We start from the raw sequence: 23,551 nt of genomic DNA, 5'->3' as shown, positions 1-23,551 counted from the left end.
AGTAATTAAAATAAGACAGATTAATATATAAATAATTACTGATTGATTACAAGAACTAATAGGAATTTCCATTTCTTTGCAATATTCTATACTGAAAATTGATGTATTTTTCTCATATTTTAAGAAATAATATTAGAGCATTAATACAATGGACAGAAAATATTTACAAATATTATTATCATCAGTAAGAAATAAGTCAAATATAACAGTTACCTAAAAATTTTAACTTTTTTGCTCAAATATACACACCGATCTCTAATAAAAATACAAGTCATATTATAATTATTTTAATACAAATAAGAATGAATTACTTTTAAGTACTCAACTAATTCATCATTTTCTGTTTAAAATCAGGAAAAGCAGGAGGCAAAGGTAGAGGATGTGGAGGAACCAGTAAAGTTGTGGATGGAGGAGGCGGTTGAGATGTTGAAACAGATGGTAACGAAGCATCGATCGGATTGTTAGGATTCGAAAGATTACCATTATTACTACTGTTACTATTGCTATTATTGTTACTGTTACTACTCTGTCCCATCTTTATTTTCTTTGCATAATGTCCTTGAAGATGTTTACGAAGATGATCCTTTCTGTAAAACGCTTTACCGCATTCGATACAGACCTCTGTTTTATGACCGGAATGGATAATAGCGTGCCGGACAAGATGTTCGTTACGTTTGAAGCTCTTCTGACAAGCGAGACAGGTGTACGGACGTTCATCACTATGGCAGAGGACATGGCGATCTAGGTGCTCCTTACGGACATGACCGATCCCACAAGTTGGACAGACAAACCGTCGCTCCATCTTGAATTCAACGCCAAGACGTTTCATTAGGTCCGCAATACCTGACTACCTATAATAACTTACAAGTAAAGCTATCAATACTTGTTCCTTCAATAATACTTCTAAAACTTTTCCAGTTTTACAGTTCTCATTCTAAGCAAATTTAAAATTAAAAAAAAAATGTTACTTATATTAATTAACAATTACAAATCCATAATTTAATTAAATTTTATGGTGAATTATTATAAAAAAAACCTTTTCCTTTTCTTTCTGTATCTTATGTTAAGAGTAAAGCTTTTGAAAGGTATTACATAGATTCATGGTGTAGAAAAATGAAATGTTAATGATCAATAAAGTACTTCTTCAAATTTAATTTACGTTAACAGTTTGATAAACTGTGTGTTTTGAATGTTTTTTTTTTTCTATATTAATACTTGAATAGTTTAAATTTGGATAAATTATTTGAGAATAAATGAAATATTTTATAACCAAGTGACCTCAGAATATTTATTTATTAATATCCATACTTCTATTTATAGAAAACCTGAACGAGAACGAAGAAAAAAAATAGCATATATTGCAGGAGCAAGTACAAACAATAGCAAAATAAGCTTATAATAAATAATAAAACTATAATGATAATAAAGAAAATAATTTTTTCTAAATTGTTAAATAGAGCTGCCATATTTATCATAACTAATCAATATCTATTAATAAAATATACCTAAAACTAACAAAAAAATAATAAAATAAAAAACCATGAAAAAAATTTAAATTTGAATTTACCATTTTTACTAAATAATCTAATAATTCAATACATGCACAAAAAAACAATTTAAAAATGGTTAATTTTTTTTTTTTAATAAAAAAAAGATGAACCTAATAAACTCCATATTTTTTATAAAGTTTTATTGACAAAGCATTCCAAATTATGGGGAAAATATTAATTGAACAATTCAGAAATAATTCTAAAATGTAAAAAAAATTCAAATTTAAACTTAATTTAAAATCAATTATTTACTAGCATAAGTAACATATAAATAGTAATTATAAAACTAGAAAAAACCTACGTTGAAATAAAATCTATAAAAAATAACAAATACTGACTAGTTCATAAAATATCAATTATTAAACAATAAGCACCTGATAAAAAAAAATTCTAAAAAGAATTTAAAAATATTACAAGAAATAATAAATTACATTAACGGCTCATGGAATCTTGTACAAAGGGGCAGACAACTGGGAAAGATTTTTCAATTACTGAGATACGCAATCAAATTACATGAACAGATTATTTAAGGAAAAAAATATATATACATATATATGGGATAAGTTGTTATAATTTTTTTTCACAACATATTTACATTTGCAAGTCACTTCCCCACACAATTTTATTTTCTACCTACAGCTAATTAATCATGGATTTAAACTTTATTTAATTTTTTTTTTAGCAATTTTCAACAGCATAAGAATGTCAATTATTTGACATCAAAAATTAAAACATTCAAAAATCTTAAGTCAATTCAGCCTATAAAACATATATGTGCAAAGGTATTATACATGTGTTCTTAGTATAGTTAAGAAAAATGAAATCATTTAAGTTTCCTTGAAGAAAAGCTTGAAAAAATGAAATGCGTTTCAAAATTAAGACCTTAACTGTTTGACATGATTAATTGGCCTTTCACAGATAAACAAATGATAAAACTTGAACTGAATGTGATGAAATATTAAACTAAAATTATCTTTGAAGATCGATGAGAAAATAATGACAAGACAGGGAGAGGGGTCTTCATACTTTTAAATTAAAGTAAAATTATAAACTTGGTAAAAGAAACGACTTGTGAATTTGAAAATTATTCTGATGAAAATGGCAATAAGGTAGATGACATTAATGCAGGTCCTTATGATGAAGTTTTCACCACACAAGAGATTTTGCTAATTTGGTATGAGAATCAATCTGAATTATCAGTTATAACTCTATTCTTGCAAAAAAAAAGGTGAAGATCTTGCGGCAACAAGATATAAAAAATATGCAATAAAAAATTAGCAATTTTTTCAAATCACTTTAAATTTTTAAAAAACTTTAATTTCTAGTCTGTTTAAATTGTACTCTTTTTAAAATAATTTTATGGCAGCTTATCAAAAGACCTTTTGACAGTAACAATACATATTTTATGAATATTATTTAAGAATTCTTTTAGAAAATTAGTTAGTTGTTGGGAAAAATATTGCTGATTGGAAGTTTTCCCTACAATAAATAAAAAATACAAATTACCACTTGCATGTTTTAATACAAATAGTTTTACGATTCTATTACTCTGTTATTTTAATTAACTAATGTTTAAAAATTCAAACAAATTGACACAATTTGAACTAACCATGTCTCAATTATTTTATTCATTTCAAATTTTAAATTCAATGTTATTTTACCGCATAAGAAATTCTGTTTAAATTTTTACAATATATTTAATAATTTTTAACAGAAAATTCAATAAATTAAAAACAAAAATAATTAAATTTATGACAGCTGCATAAAAACACTGCTAAAATAAATGGAATCTAGAAAAAACGATTGTACAATGACAAAGTACTATTCATAACATACACAATTCATTCTACACAATACTGATATAGTTGACTTCGTTGTCCAAACATAACATAACCTAACCTAACGCAAAATTCCTACTTTTGTCAAGCAGCCCAGTGTAATAAAATAACTACTTTTGGCAAAAAATATGTGAGCTAAATATTATTTAATATAATTTCAAAATCTACCTATTTCCATACACTTTTGCAATTTTGAACAATGAATTTGGATTAAATTTAAACTAAAAAATTATTATTGTGAAATATTTTACAGCTTAATATAATTAATTATATTCTAATATAATTATTAGCAGAGTCATCACTCATTATTATTATTTTTTTTTTTTTATTTAAGATTAACTGCATCGCAACAGGCCTTAGGCCTAATTATAGATAGCAGTTTGATACTATTTTTGTCCACTCTTACATTAACCAAAGTACATGTAAACATGTTTTCATATAATTTAAATTTACTTCAAGAAAAAATTAATTAAAATAAGATGCAACCCCAACAATGTTATATATATATATTTTTAAACATAAAAATAATTGTCTTGAATAAATGTGTTGAATAGCATAAATTGTCAGTATCTACTTTATTTGTTTATTCACATTTCTAAATAAGAACTTCTAACCTAATGGTTCATCAGCTATATTTGATTTCAGGAATACTATTGTCACATATAAAACACTATATACATTGACATACCAATTGGAGAAATAAATGTTATAAACATATATTGAATAATTAACAGTTGTACCAACTTATAATTTTTAAAATTTTGCTTCTTTAAAAAAATATTTGTCAATTTTTCACCATTTTAAAAAGAAGGCTCTGTGTACATGAATATTTAATTTCAAATATGCTAAGACAAGAAATGATTCTGAGATTTTAAAAATATATTTTTTTTATTTAAAAAAAAAATATTACTATTAGACACACTACAAATATAAACTACAAAAAAATATAGTTTAAACAATGAAAAAAAACACACAAACAAACAAGATAATTTTTTAAAAAATGAAATAATAATGATAATGATAATTTTTTTAGAGATGAAATTAAAGTACCAAGTTGGTGTAACTGTTAACAGTAAATATAAGTAAAAATTCATATCACTATATTATTGGTATGTTAATATTCAGGAGGTTTATATGGGATGATGTTATACTTAGATCTGGATATTATGTTATCTGATGAACCATTAGGGTTCAAAAATGCTTTTAAATAATCAATATATGTGTAAGGTAGAGATGGGCCAAACATATATATTATATATATATATATATCCATACACACACACACACACACACACACACACACACACACACACACACACACACACAGAGAGAGAGAGAGAGAGAGAGAGAGAGAGAGAGAGAGAGAGAGAGAGAGAGAGAGAGAGAGAGTGAGTGAGAGAGAGTGAGAGAGAGAGAGAGAGTGAGAGAGAGAGAGAGTGAGAGAGAGAGAGAGAGAGAGAGAAGGTATCTCATGAAGGAAGAGAAATAATTTCAGGATATGCTCTACAGATAAATAAATGTAAAGAGAAAATTTATACAACGGGGTCCAGAGATATTTGGGTTTTCAAGCTACAGGTTAGTGAAAAATTCAATTCCAGTGGTAAAATGAGTCAATACTGAATCTTTGAGATATAAAGTATGGAACAAAACTGGTGGTTTTTATATTTTTGACTTGGAAAAAAACTAAAAACAAAAATCAGGTTCCAGAAATTTCATCTCTAATAATTTCTGAAAAACTTGCTGTAAAGATCAAACAACTGGAGTGAAGACGTACACTATTTTAGGTTGGTGCAAATTTACTTTAAAAAGAACTTATGTAAGTAAAGGAAACAAAAATTAAAAGTAAAACAAAACCAAAAGGCAGCAGACAAATGTCATAATTTTAAACCAAATCAAAAATATTTTTGATGTAAAAAAAAATTGTAGAAACTAAGCAAACATAATTTCTGTTAATGGACTTTGTAATAGAAGTGCAAGACTTGTATATTATAGATATGCAGAAAGCTTGCCTAACAGGAGAATTCCAACCCCAAAACCTTTTCTTTGGTATTACAGTGTTGACCTATAACTGCTTCATTTCTATCATCTTCATATTTCATTGAAGGTCAAGAACACTTTTGTCAATGAAGAACATGATTTAGCATTTCAATGTAGACTGGGACTTAGTACTGCATGAATTTCCCATTGGTCGTTTTTTTGTCACTGTGTTTAAGATAACCACCAAAAAGAAAGTTTTTGTTTTTAACAATGAAGGAATTTTATTCACAAAATGACAATCAAAAACTTCAGACTTTCAACTCAAACTTTTTGGCTATACAAATGTGAAGGTAAAGTTCTGGAAAGAATTTGTTTATTTTTTCTGATGAAAAACAAATAAAAAAACCTGTCTTATAATTCATGTTTCAAGAATTTCAGTATATCCTCATTTTAGATTTAAGCAGAGATTTACCACTAGCTAAAAAATAAAGAGTTTCTGGATTTATCATTACAATTTTTAACTTAATTATACCACTTTCTGGTGTGAATTTAAATCAATTATAAAACATGATGTAACTAAATTAAACAAAATTATTAACAGCAAAGAACAAAATGAAAATATATAATTAATAAAAAAAAATCTCAGTAATACTTATTCTCAGACAAATTACTGTAAATTGTAACATATCTGTGCATATCAAACTTCAAAGTTAACATAATAACCATCCTAACCTAAAAAATTTCTATGGCACTTCATATGACACAAGTCCTGGTATAAAAAATTAAATAGAAAACAAAAATTAATGCATATAAGAAAATACAGCTAAACTGTGTTGCATGTACAGTCAATCAGTCAATTTACCCGATCTACTAATAATAATGTATCATCATAACCGTTTATTTATAACTGATCTAATATTAATAGAAAAAAAATTAAAGCAAAAACCTGCAGAAAATAGGTGATTGACAAAAGATACCATATATTTCTAACTGAATTAATTACTTTATCACAAATTAGAAATATATATGGTAACAGTCATACACTACAATAAATCTGTTAAAATTTACAAAACCTATCATCAAAATGTAATAAATTTAAAAATTGTAAATTTAAGCTATAGAGAATATTAAGAGTTTATTTAATAATTTGTTCGGTATACGCATATTTTACTTCATATAAAAAAAAAATATATATGTATACACTTGTTATGTAACTAGATATAAAATTTCTGTCGCATCTCTATCTTAATACAACCACCCATCCAATATGTTACCATCATAGTCCAATAAATTTTTTTTCTTACGACAATTAGGTTAGTATAATTTGCATATTGCATGACAATTTGGCAAAGTTAGAAACAAACAGTGAAATAAAACTCAAATCGATATTTGAGGAGTATAATGGAGCAATCAGTCCCTCATAAAATTTGTACAGTCTAAAAATATAAAGGAGAAAAATTAATACATGTTAAAATATAAAATACAGATTTCAATGAAATCTAGATAATTTGACTGTTGCAAGGAAATCTTGTCCAGCTTTCTTTAATAAAGACCCAAAGGTTTTGAATTTTTTTAATGAATCAACAGTAACTGTTATAAGCTACAGTCATCAGGCTAACATTGGTTTAATTACATCTTAAAATCAAACAGTGGCTGGAAGATAGATCCAAAGAATTCAAATCAACAAAATTTAATTGATATGGTTAAGACTAGATCTGTTTTCCTGCCACACAAAAATGCAAGTGTTTAAAATTTATGTGTTTGTATTTAATTTGCTTGAGTGATTAATGATGCATAAAGAAACCAAATATATACCTTTTCAATTTGAGGAAAACAATTCATGTTATAAAAACAATTTATTTTTATAACAGATTTATTTTTATGATGCTTAAGCATCATAAAATTGTGATAAATTAATAAGAATTAGCTTACAAAAACCATTATAATGATTATGTGTATATATATATATATATATATATATATATATATATATATATATATATATATATATATATAAACAGCTTCTATTTTATTTAATTTCACCTTTGAATTTAGCTTTATTTCTGTAAAGCAAAACTTTACAATCCACAGAAGGACTTAATTGGGCAGTATTAATTGAGAAATTAAGAACATTCCAATTTGACTCGCAGATTGAATTTGTTATAACATTACCAAAATGAAAACCAGACAGTTTGAGACAGGGGTAGCAACTTCTAACTTTGCCAAATAGTACTTGGATAATCTTTAAACTACCTAGAAAAAATTCAAGGATAACAGCTCTACTGAGCTTTCTTAGTCATGTCTATAAAAAGAAATTACTAATATATCTACCAGTAATCAGTTCAGCCTCCAAAAAAAAACTTTAAAACTGTATTAATATAAAACTATAAATTATTTTTAAAATTTTGAAGCAATTAAAAACTCTTTAAATTATCAAAACTAAAAATGTCTTAATATAAACAAAATGTTCATCATTAATACAATTACTGTTTTAAAATACTACTAGTAAAATTAAAAAAGAATATAGATATACATGAACATTCTGTATTAAAATTTTATCTCACAAATGTTATATACACACTTGTTTTTTTTTTTTTTACTTTTTAATAATGCAATAATAAAACTTAATTATGTATCGTATTCCTTAATATAATTAAAATGAAACAGTTGCAATAAATTTATACTTACTTGATTAAGTAAGTATATGTTACCAAGTATAAAATTTTAAATTAATACATTAATTAAGTTGTAAATAATTATGCTTTACTAAATGACATACTGCTAAAAACAAAATCATATTTAAATTAACACGTGTAAAATAGTACTGAACTGCACTTTCCCCATTACAAATAGCTAATTAAATCAAATAATTCACTGTTCTGTTAAGAATTTTAACTGTAAATCATATATATATATATATATTATGGCCAAATGATATAATATAATGCTACCACTTAGAAGGAACTCAGTGCAGGAAGCTGAACCTCTATTGATTTATTCATAATATTTAATAATATTTTAATGTTAATAATATAATAAATAACATTGAGTTTTCAATGTATATTAAACACAGCATAAATAATATACTGTATGCTTGAGTGATGATGGTATTAAGATATGAAATGTTAATTATTTAATATTGTTTAAAAAAAAATTGTATATCCCTGTATATAATTAAGATATAAACTATGTTTGCATGGTTGCCATACGCAACCGTTTAGCCAAATGTCCCTGGCAATGTTTGCGCAGGTGATCTTTACGATAAAAAGCTTTCCCACATTCGGTACAGACCTGAGCTTTATGTCCTGTATGAACAATAGCATGTCTTGCGAGATGTTCATTACGTTTGAATGTTTTCGGACAGATGCCGCAACTATATGGTCTTTCTTCACTATGGCTGAGCGCATGACGATCTAGATGCTCTTTACGTTTTAATCCGGCACCGCATACATTACAGATGAACCTACGCTCGATTTTATGGGCTGCAAGGTGTGGTTCTAGAAGATTCTTGTCCGGGTATGCCATATGACATTCAGGACAACAATATAATCTTGTGCCATCTGCCGATGATACTATACGAACATCACCTAAACGTCTTTTTCCTTCTGACGGTGTAGATAACTAAAAAGAAAAACAATTACCAAAACAAAATTACTAACAGATAAGTTAATCCTATATAAAATGTTTGGAATACAAATTTATTTTACATTAAAATAATAAAAAAATATAAGAAAGTAAAACAATGTAAATAAATTAAATGATATTATTTTTATTAAAATTACTCTACACTTCATTACTACAAAATTCTTATTCTCTTAGATGAGAACTGATCAAAAATGCAGATAATTATATTCCTAGCAAATTTTTGAAGTAAAGAAAGTGGGTTTAACTTAGCAAAAGAGGATCTAGTCACAGATTCAAGCCAATTGATTTCAGTCAGCCAATATAAGCAATTGAGTAAAACTGTTTTATTTTTCCATCTAACTGTATCGTATTAAAAATCTGGATTACATTTTACAAATATCAAACATGCAACAATTTCTGTCAATAACTTGCATAAAACTCAATAGAAACCTACCAAATGTTGTCACAAATGGCTTATAGATAAAGATCCGCATTATACAATGTGCTTTTTAGCAGTTACAAGATTTAAACAGGATAGAGTGAATTTTGAAAGCGATAAATATCCTTCAAGGTAATTAAATGGCTGGAAAAATTCATATTCATACAGCCCTCTGAGGTTAGTCATCTCATGTTTATGGAAATCGGTTGCAGAGTTATTAGTTCATAATATTTTTATTGCTGATTTGGCAATGGGGAGGGTGGCAGACAAATTTACTCCAGGTGAAGGGAAACAGACTTTGTTTTTATTTTTTTTTTACAAGGTATTTGTCATCATGAATCAGTCGAATGGATCAAAATCATAATAAAGGAATACGGCAAATGAATTCTTGTACGTATGCAACATATATATATATACAAATAAACAACCAAATCATTACACTGACAGTACTCCTGAGCTTTCATCCCAAATTTTTATAAAACATGCCATCTGTGAGAGTCCAGAATGTGTGATTCCGCACATCGTCCAAACTACCTCTTATGAATTTGGCTTATTCCCTAGGGCAAAAATGGTAACGTCAAAATGTGAAAGAAATAAAATGAAATGTGACAGAATAACACAAAGATTTTAAACATTTCCAGAGACATTTCCAATAATTGCAAGAATGTGGAGATACTGTGGTCAGTGAATTAAAAAAAAAGCAGAATTTGAAGATAATGTGAATGACGCTTAGCCATACAAAATTAATTTTTTTCATCAATTCTGATATTTTTCTATCAGACCTCATAGAAAATTTCCTGATAAAACATACTTTTTCAACTGGACACAATTTTCCAGCATTCAGTTAATAACAATTGATTTGTTCAACATTAAGAGAATATCAATTTCTTGAGAAACTATTCTTAATAAATAATTTTAAGTCATCTAAATAAATAAGTCATGTACCTTGCCGACAGAATTGTTCAATTTTTTTTATCCTTACTTTCACTTTTAATACAGGCAAAAGTAAAATAATAACACAGTTTATAACAGAATATTGCATCCAGATAAAAATTATCCAATCCAAATATAAACAATTGAGTCAAAAGTATGGAAACTATCACAACTTTAAAACCACTCCCAATAGAGTACTGCAACTTTCAGGGTAAGGTATCGGTCAACTACTTCACTTTTTGATGAGAAATAGAATTTCAACCCTTCTTGGGGGGATGGCCCAAGGAATGTAACTCAAATATTTTAAATATTAACACCCTTTGTGTGATAAATCATTTTATACATCTCTTTAGGACAAAAAAAATAGTATAAATAAAAAGTTTGGATTTTGAAAAAAATTACATTGTAAATTTAAACAACTGTTATCACAAATAAATAAATTTATATAAATGAATATTATCAAGTAAATTTATTTAAAAAATAAATTATTTATTAAGGATAACGTTTACTTAATTGCTTACATTTGATTTTAATAAATGTTTGAAATGTCCTCCTTCTGTTGTTTGACAGTGTGCCAGTTGACTGTAAAAGAATGATACTGCATTATTCAATGATTTCCTAGTGATATTTTGTGTTGATTCTCAAATTATATTTTGTAAATAATTGATTATTTTGGGGCTTATTATGATAAACAATACTTTTTAAGTTGCCCCATAGAAAGTAATCCGATGGTGACATGTCGGGTGATCTTGCTGACCAATCTATTATTCTTTGTGGCTCAAAGTTATCTGATGCGAATGAACAAAATTCAATTTTCATAGGATAACCTCACAGAAGGGTGTTTTTATATACAAGTATAGTTACTTTACATAAAATATAAAAAAAGCTTACCCTTTAAAAATTGAATTTTTGAATTTGTTAAAATTTTTCAGCTGCAATATCACTGTTTAAGGGCAAAAACCTGAAAATTGCATTCATCAAAGGTTTTTATGGTATCAAACTTTAGTATAAATTTCAACTTTTTGATTAAACTCAGAGTAAGTAAAAAAATCGTAAATTCAAGAAAAAAATGCTTGATTTCCACATCCACATCCACATCCGGCATAAGGAGTTTTCTATTATTTCTAAGGTATTTTAAACTAATAAAAACCACATTTCTTTAAAATAAATGAAGTACCTTATTATAAATTATCATGTAGACTACCCAATATATAATTTTGAATTATTTTAGACACAAAGTTTATCTTTATCAAAATAATTTTATCCTGAAGTTGGGACCTATACTAAATAAATATTAAAAATTGTTTATAAGAGATAATAAATTAACTCATTATTACACAGAGGCCTAAATTAATTTAATCATTAATAAGTAAGTCTATATTTGCAATTCAATTAAATAAATTATATTTTGAAAGAAATTACATATACGTGGCTCGGCTGATAAATTTTTCACACATATGTGTAGCGTGGGAATGAAAAGAGATATTGGAATGAAATAAAAAATGAATAAAAGTACACCTTAGCTGCAAAATGAATTATTTCAATATAATTCCCATTTACACTGATACGCTTTTCCCAATGTGTGACAAGTTTTTGCATTCCATCACTGAAAAATTCTGGTGGTCTTTCTCAGACTCAAGTGGTGGCCACACCTTCCTTCACCTCATTGTCAATGTAATGATTACCTTAGAGATCCCTCTTGAGATGAGGGAAGAAGTGGAAGTCGCACGGAGCCAGATCCGGTGAGTATGGCAGATGCGGAATAGGCTCAAACTTCAGCTTGCAGAGAGCCATCAGAGTCTGCACGGTACCCATCATATACAGATTTTACGGTAACCCGATTACTCGATAATATGGCCTACTCGTTCTTTAGATATGCCTAACTGAATAGCAATGCATTGCTGGGCGATTCGGTGGTCAGTTTGAAGCAAATCGTCCAGCTCCTTTCTATGTTTCTCGTCATTCACAGAAACTGGTCATCTGCTGCGAGATGCATCCTCAAGTGTCGCTTTACCAGCTTCACATTCACGAAATTTCAATGCCCACCTGTTCACAGTACTCCTGTTAACAGTTTTACTACTGTAAACTGCTTTTAAACAATGAAAATATCTGTAGGATTCACATTTTCTGCTATTAAAAATTCGATCACTGCGCTGTTTTAACACATTGGCTGTACTCTACTTCATTTTAACTGCTACTGAAAAAAAACTAGTAAACAGATTTCAACGCATTATCGCAGGTTTTTAGTGGGGGATTTTAGCTATCATGTGCTGCCACGCCCAACTCGACAGTACTTTTTGTCGTCATGTAGCACACTAGTTTGCAAAATTTATCAGCCGAGCCTCATATATATACATGCACATGTGCGTGTGCGCACACACACAATTTATACTGTTAATTTGTTAATTAATGGTGCTAAAGAATCACAGTTCTCTTAAATAGGTTCAGGATTGTACAGGCTCACTCAAGCATCTGCAAGTCTGTGCCTGCAGTGTATTGTCTTCCCTCCACCATTATTTGTCACTTTACTCTGTGCTCTTAAAGTGTACAGTTGTGTAATCTTTTATCAAAATGGAGTTTAGTTTTCTTCAGATGTTTTTACTAATAAAGATTGCCACAAAACTGTGGAGTTTTTCCTAAAGACATTAATTCAATTAAAGATTATAGTAAAGAAGAAAAAGTGTTATTTATTTTAAGATGAACTCTGAGGTCACTTCAACTTGTAAATATCATGAAATAAAATACTTGAAAAAATTTTATTATCTCTATAGCCATCTCGCTTGGATCCTTTCAAAAGACATATAAAGTCTATAACAAAAGGGATACACAAATAGCTTTGAATAACTATTCTAAGAATACAAGCATTCCTGTCAATCTTATACCAGGAAAAACATTACGCCCAACATGTTACTTTAAAATATTTGTTGCGAACAAAGAAAGGGATGGTGAAAGTTTAGAAAGAATTTTATGAAATAACAAGGTTAGATTCAGCTTGTATTATTCTAAATTTATTGCCTGCTTGAAAAATTTGATAATTAAGTGAAGAAAAAAGATTTGTAGCCTTGAAAACAAAAACTGAAAAAATTTCTACTACTGTCAGAAAAAATTTTGAAGTCCCATTTTTAAAAGGAAATTCCTATTTCTGATCCAGATGACAATTCTCAAACCTTACAAACCAAATATGATGATCTGATAGAAAAACTAAATGTCACATTTCCTGCAAAGAGAACAAAATTAAAATTATCAGTTTACATTCAAATTCTTGGAGCCAAGCAAAAGTTAGCAATGAATTTAAAGTATCAGAATGTACGGTTAAAGTTAACAAGAAACCTAGTAAAAGAACAAGGTATTTTACCTGAATTACAAAATAGTAAAGCATAAAATGTAATAAGTAGACATAATATAAACAGTTTGAAGTTTTTATGAAGATAAAAATAGTCGTTTGTGAAAAAGGATTGTGTTTCATTGAAGGAAACTGATACTAAGGATCAAAAACAAAAAGGTTAGTGCTTTGTAATTTAAATAAAATATTTTCTGAGTTTAAAAAAAAGAACCCTGACATTAAATTGGAGGATCAAAATTCTGCGGTGGGGCATCTCGCACTTGTAATGTTTGTGTCTGTTATACCATCAGAATATGAAGTTGATCATTGATGGTGTCAATTTTTTGGAAATTCTGGTATGGAAAACAAATAATTGTGATTGTATGATAGGAAAATGTCAAGAATGTCCAGGCAAACAAGCCTTAGTTGACATGTTTTAAAGAATATGAAGGAGACTCAATGTAAAACAATATAGAATTCAAACAATAGGCAACACTAACAGAATTGAAATAATTGTAAAATTATCATAATAAGAATTCTTTGAAATATTGATTGTTAAACTTGAAAATCTAAAGATTCATTATTTTATTGAAAATCACAAGGGAATTTTTTTAAAGACAAAAAAAACAAATCTTGTCAGATGAATGCATTGTTCTAGCTGACTTTTCAGAAAATTATTCCTTTGTTGCGCGAGACAAAACATATGGGCACCACTGGGTAAACAAGCAGGCTACAGTTCATCCATTTGTGTTTTATTACAAAAATCAAGAGAAAGTAATGAGCCTCAGCTTTTGTGTTACAAGTGATCATTTAGAACATAATACCACAAAAGTCCATGCATTTCAACTTCAATTAACAAATTTCATTAAATACCATCCTTCTAAAAAAAATTAATCTGTATCTCTGACAGGGCTGCAAGCCAATATAATAATAAAAAAAATTTTTAAATATGTTCTATCACAAAGTAGATATTGGACTTGACATAAAGTGGCATTTTTTGGACTGAGAAAAATGCCAGTAATGAAAAAGGGGTAGTATGAAGCAGTCCATGACAAAGTATAGTTTACAGTAACCTTATAAGGATCAAATCTTGACAGCTCAGGAAATATTTAAATTCTGCAAAGAAAATGTTAACGAAAATTATATATGTTTTTGTGAAAACTGAGGAAATACATATGTGTTAAACAAAGATGGTACACCAATATATAATACGATAGGTAAAGTCGATAGATGGGTGGAATATATTAAAGAGTTATACGGAGGAAATGAATTAGAAAATGGTGTTATAGAGGAAGAAGAGGAAATTGAGGAGGATGAAATGGGAGAAACAATACTGAGATCTGAATTTAAGAGAGCATTAAAAGATTTAAATGGCAGAAAGGCTCCTGGAATAGACGGAATACCTGTAGAATTACTGTGCAGTGCAGGTGAGGAAGCGATTGATAGATTATACAAACTGGTGTGTAATATTTATGAAAAAGGGGAATTTCCGTCACACTTCAAAAAAAGTGTTATAGTCATGATACCAAAGAAAGCAGGGGCAGATAAATGTGAAGAATACAGAACAATTAGTTTAACTAGTCGTGCATCAAAAATCTTAACTAGAATTCTATACAGAAGAATTGAGAGGAGAGTGGAGGAAGTGTTAGGAGAAGACCAATTTGGTTTCAGGAAAAGTATAGGGACAAGGGAAGCAATTTTAGGCCTCAGATTAATAGTAGAAGGAAGATTAAAGAAAAACAAACCAACATACTTGGCGTTTAGACCTAGAAAAGGCATTCGATAACGTAGACTGGAATAAAATGTTCAGCATTTTAAAAAAATTAGGGTTCAAATACAGAGATAGAAGAACAATTGCTAATATGTACAGGAACCAAACAGCAACAGTAACAATTGAAGAACATAAGAAAGAAGCCGTAATAAGAAAGGGAGTCTGACAAGGATGTTCCCTATCTCCGTTACTTTTTAATCTTTACATGGAACTAGCAGTTAATGATGTTAAAGAACAATTTAGATTCGGAGTAACAGTACAAGGTGAAAAGTTGAAGATGCTACTATTTGCTGATGATATAATAATTCTAGCCAAAAGTAAAAAGGATTTAGAAGAAACAATGAACGGCATAGATGAAGTCCTACGCAAGAACTATCGCATGAAAATAAACAAGAACAAAACAAAAGTAATGAAATGTAGTAGAAATAACAAAGATGGACCACTGAATGTGAAAATAGGAGGAGAAAAGATTATGGAGGTAGAAGAATTTTGTTATTTGGGAAGTAGAATTACTAAAGATGGACGAAGCAGGAGCGATATAAAATGCCGAATAGCACAAGCTAAACGAGCCTTCAGTAAGAAATATAATTTGTTTACATCAAAAATTAATTTAAATGTCAGGAAAAGATTTTTGTAAGTATATGTTTGGATTGTTGCTTTATATGGATGTGAAACTTGGACGATTGGAGTACCTGAGAAGAAAAGATTAGAAGCTTTTGAAATGTGGTGCTATAGGAGAATGTTAAAAATCAGATGGGTGGATAAAGTGACTAATGAAGAGGTATTGGGGCAAATAGATGAAGAAAGAAGCATTTGGAAAAATATAGTTAAAAGAAGAGACAGACTTATAGGCCACATACTAAGGCAACCTGGAATAGTCGCTTTAATATTGGAAGGACAGGTAGAAGGAAAAAATTGTGTAGGCAGGCCACATTTGGAATATGTAAAACAGATTGTTAGGGATGTAGGATGTAGAGGGTATACTGAAATGAAACGACTAGCACTAGATAGAGAATCTTGGAGAGCTGCATCAAACCAGTCAAATGACTGAAGACAAAAAAAAGAGGAAATACAAGAACTCAGTTCCAATACCTTAGAGCAGCATTTCTCAACCTGAGGTTTACAAAATTAGCCTACAACTTTACAAGTAAGGAATAATGAAATCATTCTATGTGAAAAAATATCATTTATTATATATATATTTTACTTAAATTTATAAGCACACATGTAAAGAAAATAAATTAATGAAATGGTTGCGTTTGTTTTTTGTTTGTTTTTGAAGTAGATTGCTTTCAAGCGATAAAAGACAATTCCTATATTAAGTTTTTAGCACAACCATATCTGAAAAACCCTTTACACCGAGGTAATATGTAGCGAAAGAGATTCATATTTTCAATGCTTCTGTGCCTAAATTTCCACATTCACTTCAACAAGCAAGCCAGAACATATATAAATCTTCAAATGTGAATTGCAGTTGTAACATTTTACTGGCAGACATTTCGATGAGCCGGTTGTGAATTTCATCTGGTAACTTAGCAGCTGCAACACTGAATGGATTCAGTACCCATCACTTCTATAGATCAATTTTATATTTTGGGAAATACTCCGCCAACTGAATTTTTAATTCACGTAAGTGCATCTTCATGCTATCCAAACTGTGGTGATTAATAGTGTCTTCCTTATCTAAATTTTTCTCAATATAATCTGAAGCGAATGGAAACATTAAAATCTTTCCTTCAAAGGTGAATAATCTGGATATCAAGCTTCTTAATGAAAGCATGAACTTTGTCATTAATAAAATGTTTTATCATGTCCTTTTAAATTCACATTCCAGTCATTTAAATGAGAAAATACTTCCGCTAAGTAAGCCAACAGCAACATACTCATTATTCTGTAAAAACATTGAGAATGGTGTTTGTTTATCCTAAAAAAATACTATTAATTCATCTTGCAATTCCAATAACCAGATTAACACTTTCCCCCACAAATATCTGAAATGGGAATGAAGAAATTTTTTTCTTTTTACCGATTTCATCACACAGTTCAGCAAACACACTACTCTGTAGCACATAAACATCAAGTTGAAATCTGTAAATTGCTCATGTTTGTACATTTTATACAAGCATGTTCATACACGTCACTACCAATACAGCTAAATAATTTTAACAGGTTTCATTTGGTTGGGGGTTTTGAAATATTCAATTTTTGTTCTGCTTTTTGGCAGTCATGGAGCTAAAAAGTTGAAAATTATTACCTTAGAGGAATGACATAACAACACTTGTCAGAAAATTAAGGGCATTAGATCATTTCATTGTTTTATACCACAATCAGAAAGTATGCTAAAAAGTTAGTACATATCATCATCAACCTACAGGGAACTTCATCAAGTTACAAAAGTAGTACCAATGATACTTCAAGGTTCCAAAAAAAATGAAAAGAACCAAGTTTGGATGTCAATCAAAAATATATTGAAGAAGCTGACTCCCCTGGAATTCACCACTGTATCTAGGCACCCTGATGAAATCTCACTGCTGTTAAAACAACTTTAAAATAAAAATGATTAAAAGTGAGAAGACATAAAATGTTCAGCTTATTAATTGTTAATTCAGTGTTAAGGTAGTTCAGGGTAACAATTTATAACATCTTACCTGATTGCTGTTTTCATTCTATTTTTTAAGAGTTTGTATTTTATTACTCCCTTTAAATTTAACATTATATAACACTGCAAGCATATTTACCACACATCATTAAATGCATATCCTGTATTGTTATCAAAATAATTATCTTATTTGATATACGTTTAAATAACTGAATCATTATACTCTTATGCCCACTTATCCCAGATGAGGAAATCAAGCATTTTTTGCTTGAATTTTATACTTTTTATACTTACATTGGGTTTAATCTAAAAGTTGAAATTTATAATGAAGTTTGATACCACAGAGACCTTTTATGTGTGCAATTTTCAGATATTTATCTGGTCCCCCAATAGAGATACTGCAGCTGAAAAATCTAACAAATTCAATTTTTGGAAGCTACTCAACACTGATATTTTATATAAAGTAACTATATACTCATATGCAAAAGCACAAAAATAAATGAGGCTAAGAAACTGTTCCTTCTTTGAGATTACTCTACAAAAAAATTGAATTTTGTTCATTTGCATCCGATATCTTTGGGCTACAAAGCATACATGAACAAAATCATATTAAGTAGGTAAATAGGGCTTTGATTTGTAGGCCAGAATGTACTGAACACAATGCAGTTTAAAAAGGCTTTTCTTTTTCAGTTTAGCCTGCAGAACCACTTCAGAGGATAAAAAAGTAATACTTCAGAGGATGATATGTGTAAATGTAAATGAAGTGTACTCTGGTACAGTCTCAGGTCGACCATTCCTGAGATGTGTGGTTAACTGAAACCCAACCACCAAAGAACACTGTTATCCACTGTAGTATTCAAATCCATATAAGTAACTGCCTTTACTAGGATTTGGAGCTTAGAGCTCTTGAATTCAAGAGATCTAAGGTCTAGCAGATTTGCAAATATGAGTTCACCACTAGACTAATTCAGTTGGTTCTTTAAAAAGGATAGGACAACTTGGGCTGAATAATTTAGAAAATTGTAGATGTCTACAAATGCAAAAAAAACAAGGCTTAAAACATAAATGGCCCATTTTTGAACTGGATAGAAGAAAAATTTAATAAGATTAGTTTAGAACTACCGACATATAAGAGAATGCACCTACAAAATATGAAGTTTTTCTAAAATCACTGCTGGATCAATTGGAATATATTGACCACCCACTATTCATATTTCATCCATAAGGCCACAAGCTGGATATCACAAAATAGAACTGCAGCAAAATTTGAGGTTATTTCAGAAAAATAACTTATTGCTAGTTCCAGGGGTATATCAAATGTTATTTAATTAAGCTACCATGTTCCTTGCAAAGTTATTTCTGCAGCAATGTATTACTCAAATTAAAATGAGATCAGTAATATATACAGTTTTGTGAATCAAGCCTGGGAGAGATTTATTAGACAGAATAGAGTAATTCTTCCAGTCTAAGTACACCCAACTAATCCAGAAAAGAATATGCATATTACAGCTCCTCAATAAAAAACTGGACTCTTCTCTATTGGCAACCCGTAGAAACAAATGGGATGCCATTAATTACTGAATAACAATCAACTTGCAGGATTTATAACCTTGGTATGACTGGAAGATTTTTAGCCCAGGAATAGGCCAAGCCAATTGTTGCCTAATCATGGAGACTGTAACAAAAAAACTTTTGCCAGAGCAAAAAAGTAGTGTTTGTATCTGTGGAGAAACATTTCAGATATATTTATATTTTATGTATAATTGCCCCATTCTAGCTATGACAGTCATAAAAACACATTAGGGAATTTGAAGAAAAATTATATGACAACTCACTGCCAGGGGTAGGATGCCTCCTATCAATTCTTAGGTTATCGGTCATTGTTCAAGAGAACTCTTTTATGTTTTAACAGGGCTACAATGAAGACATCCAAACCACCTCCAGAGTTACATAATATTGAGAAATACATTTGAAATATATCTTCAGAGGATTTGTAATACAGAAAATACATTTTTCTTACTATTATAATCAGTAATTTAACAGTTTAAGTGCACTATTAAGTCCAAATGGGATGAGAATCCAGATCAACTAATTTTATTGGTACAGGAATATTAATTATAATCCAACGATAATTTTACTAGACTATAAAGAAGTGGTAATGCACCTTAAATTAAAATCAATCAGGTAGCTAAAACCTTAAAATAAAATATTTCATAGGTTAACTTCAGCCGAAGACTATATGCACACACTTGAAACCCAAAAACTATACAGTTAATAATTAATTGACCATTATCTTTAACATAATTTTACAAGCTCAATAAATAGTCGCAACTAGAAATTCAAAGGAGGATGATACTGATATTGTGAAAAAACATTTAATTACTAAAATTATAAAAGAAAATTATTATCTAAAGTCTAATTTTTTTTAAATGTTAGATTGTTTACACTTGTAACGCACTTGATCTCAACAACATACATTAGTACTAGCACTAATAAACAATCCTACCATTGACAACCCACAAGTCAACACACAAGTTGTCACACTTTAGACAAGTTTATAAAAAATACCATTAACATAATTAATTTAATACATTTCCTTACTAACTTAAATCAGCAGCATAAATAGCGTAATGTTGTTTCATAAGAGAAAAGGAGATATTAACTTGTTACATTACTCTATATTATTTGTCCCAATCACATTTAAAGCATCTTTGTTACTACAGGAACCAATCAGATTTACTTACTTCATTATACAGCCTATAGTATGCAGAATGAAGGTATCACAAGTAGGATTGGATATAAATTGCATTTTGCCGAGCTTGACATGCTGCTACACAACCATTTATTTGGCTCAGTTAAGCAAGCGCTATAAATCCACTTTTCTCCTCACTTTCCCTGGTAAGCCTTACAGTCAATTTCATATATAAAAGGTGATAAATTATGTTTATGCATCAATAAATATAACAAAAAATGTAATAATTCCTTCATATGACTTCAAAAATGTTATGTTACACAGAATGGTAAACACCGTACATAGTAACCGCTACTATGGCTGCACAAAGGAGTTTACATGAAACTATGCAAATCAGCACATTTAATGATTGGTTACGATTCATATATACACATATATATATATATATTTAATTGTAAATGTTATTTATTAATGTTGGATGTTATACGTTTTACCTAAAAACTGAAACTGAAAACTATAAAGCCAAACATAATGGTATTAGTTAGGAACTCTCAAAGTGATCTGTTTTTTTGCTTAATATACATTTCTTTGAAAATATATCTTAAGGAAATGTAATTCATCATTACTAACAAAATTCTTAAATCTTATTTGATGCTAAGTTTGGTGCTAATTTAACCTTATTTGACTAAGTTTTCATGCTTTTACTACCAAGTGGAATCTAAGAATATAATTCCAGTATGAAGAATACAACATAAATTGGCGTTTCAAAGACAAAAATGAAATTTCATAATACATATTTTAATCTTCTCCAGAGTAGGAAAAAAATAGGAAATTAATTAAAAGCTGGCGTAACTTTATAAAAAGAGCTCGCTAAATAGCAACAAAACAATATTGATACAACTGCTTGTTAATTGTAACATAAAAATGATAACAAAAGTAATGAAATAATAAAAATAAAACAAACAAAGTAAGTATTGAATACTGGAAATAAATAAACATTAATTATCTATTACCTTAAGAAACTGTCGAAGACTAGTTAAGTATTCAGCAACTTTGTTGCCAGACTGAGGTCCTGCATTAGCCCACCCAGCAGCCTGATCCATTTCATCATTGTCTGTCATGGTAGATGCATCAACCATAATTTTCCCTGACTGCTGTCCTTTAAAACACTGCACACAATTTTTAGCACCTCGATTACAATGTACATATCGCTGAGGTTCTGGTGGTGAACTTGTAGTAGGAGCCTGTTTAAAAGTTGAATCGTTACAATTCTCTGAATTTCTAACCTCTTGTTGCTGCTGTTGAGGCCTCTCCACATTCATAGATACAGGTTGAAAATTTCTAGGTTCCTGTTTTCTTTGAACATCTTTAACACTTGTATCGTTACTTAAATGTCTATTTTCAACTACAAAATGTTGGATATTACTATTATGATACTGTAAAGTACCTTCATTAGCCATTTGAGAAATCATTAATGCGTTCACATTATCGGGTATTGAAGGGTTTGGAAACCTCGCCGGAAAATTTTGTAGCGGCGGACAATGATTAGGATGAATTTGATGCGGTAAAGCACTTCTATACTGAGTTATATGATTCATTTTTATTTTGGATAATATCACGAATATCTACCTAAAACAATAAATAATAATATAAACGATTCGGCTCCTTTACTATGTAGGCGTACCTAACAATCTTCGGAAACATACGAACTTTAGGCCGAACATTTTACATAAACAATACATGTATTACGTACAAAAATACTTAAGTTTAAAAACGACGTTATTTGACGTTTTTTATACGCTGAACTGTTCACACAATATGAATAATACATTATATAAATTTAAATTAAAAAATCACTAACACCTCTATTTGAAACAGCTGACCAAAATAATTTTGACAGCGATGTTTGTATCGGTGCCAAATTGATTTTATTCCTGATCCAAAGACGTTTCAATGAAACTGGGAATACGCTTTAGAATTTTTCAATATATACCCATGGTTTAAAAACCTAAACACATACTACAGTAATAAAAAAAGTAATATCTTTACTTTTAATAATTAATAAAACTACTTTACTTTTATATATATAATTAACTTTCTGACTTGAGGATAAGTACTATTGATTTAAATTGATTGTTTCATTTTCATTAAGAAATTTTGAAATAACTTTCTTTCAGTTTCCAGTTGTACTTTATCAATCAGAGACCGATTAATGCTCAGCTGATAACCACTATTAAATAATTACTCTGTAAACGTGGTAATACTCCAGCCCCCAGCCACTAATGCAGTAGGCAAGACTTTTCCCTCTTGAAATTATGGGTAAATAGACGACTCGCATGTTAGATAGGATTAATTAAGTAGCATTATAGATTTTTAAGGAAAGCTCAGCCAGAATTGTTAAATATAAGTTTCCACGCATAATTTTAGTTCGGTTTTTATTAAAAGATATATAATTTTCATCGCCAACCTTCATGAACAATTACAGCGAAAAATAAGAATAGTTACCATAGGGATTCTCACTTTTGTCATTTTTAGTTTTCAAAGCTTACTACTACTACTACAAAAATAATTTTTAGTATTAATATGACAGTACAATATGTTCACGAAGGCAAAGATTATTAGCTGTTTTCTATATATTAATGTATATCAGAAAGGTTCCTTTTTAGTAACAGTAATATTAATGGTTGCCACTAGCTCTTAGCTAATTACTGATTTATTTACTAGTACATTAGCTACGTTGATCTTTCAATAAGTTAAATTAATTACATAATAAAACGATAAGAACGAGTGGTTATTAAATTATTTT

At 29.1% G+C, this 23,551-nt stretch overlaps 1 protein-coding gene and 1 long non-coding RNA gene across 2 annotated transcripts in view; one reads left to right on the top strand and one right to left on the bottom strand.

Moving 5' to 3' along the window:
* Positions 1–254: 254 nt before the first annotated feature.
* Positions 255–22,627, bottom strand: LOC142329971 (uncharacterized). Its single transcript, XM_075374956.1, has 3 exons — positions 21,759–22,627; positions 8,657–8,986; positions 255–802 (listed from the first exon to the last, which is right to left on the bottom strand). Exons 1-3 carry the CDS (start codon positions 22,341–22,343, stop codon positions 326–328), a joined length of 1,392 nt encoding a protein of 463 aa, XP_075231071.1. The 5' UTR covers positions 22,344–22,627; the 3' UTR covers positions 255–325.
* Positions 22,628–23,020: 393 nt separating this feature from the next.
* The window catches only part of LOC142330162 (uncharacterized), a 57,291-nt gene continuing 56,760 nt past the window's right edge, over positions 23,021–23,551 (top strand). The window contains exon 1 of the long non-coding RNA XR_012757711.1: positions 23,021–23,064. This is a non-coding gene — a long non-coding RNA (uncharacterized LOC142330162). The remainder of the gene's footprint in view (positions 23,065–23,551) is intronic.

This window comes from Lycorma delicatula, chromosome 9 (genome assembly GCF_047948215.1).
Source record: "Lycorma delicatula isolate Av1 chromosome 9, ASM4794821v1, whole genome shotgun sequence".
Taxonomy (NCBI): domain Eukaryota; kingdom Metazoa; phylum Arthropoda; class Insecta; order Hemiptera; family Fulgoridae; genus Lycorma; species Lycorma delicatula.
The sequence above is the reverse complement of the archived record's forward strand: the minus strand, read 5'-3'. Positions and strand labels throughout refer to the sequence as shown.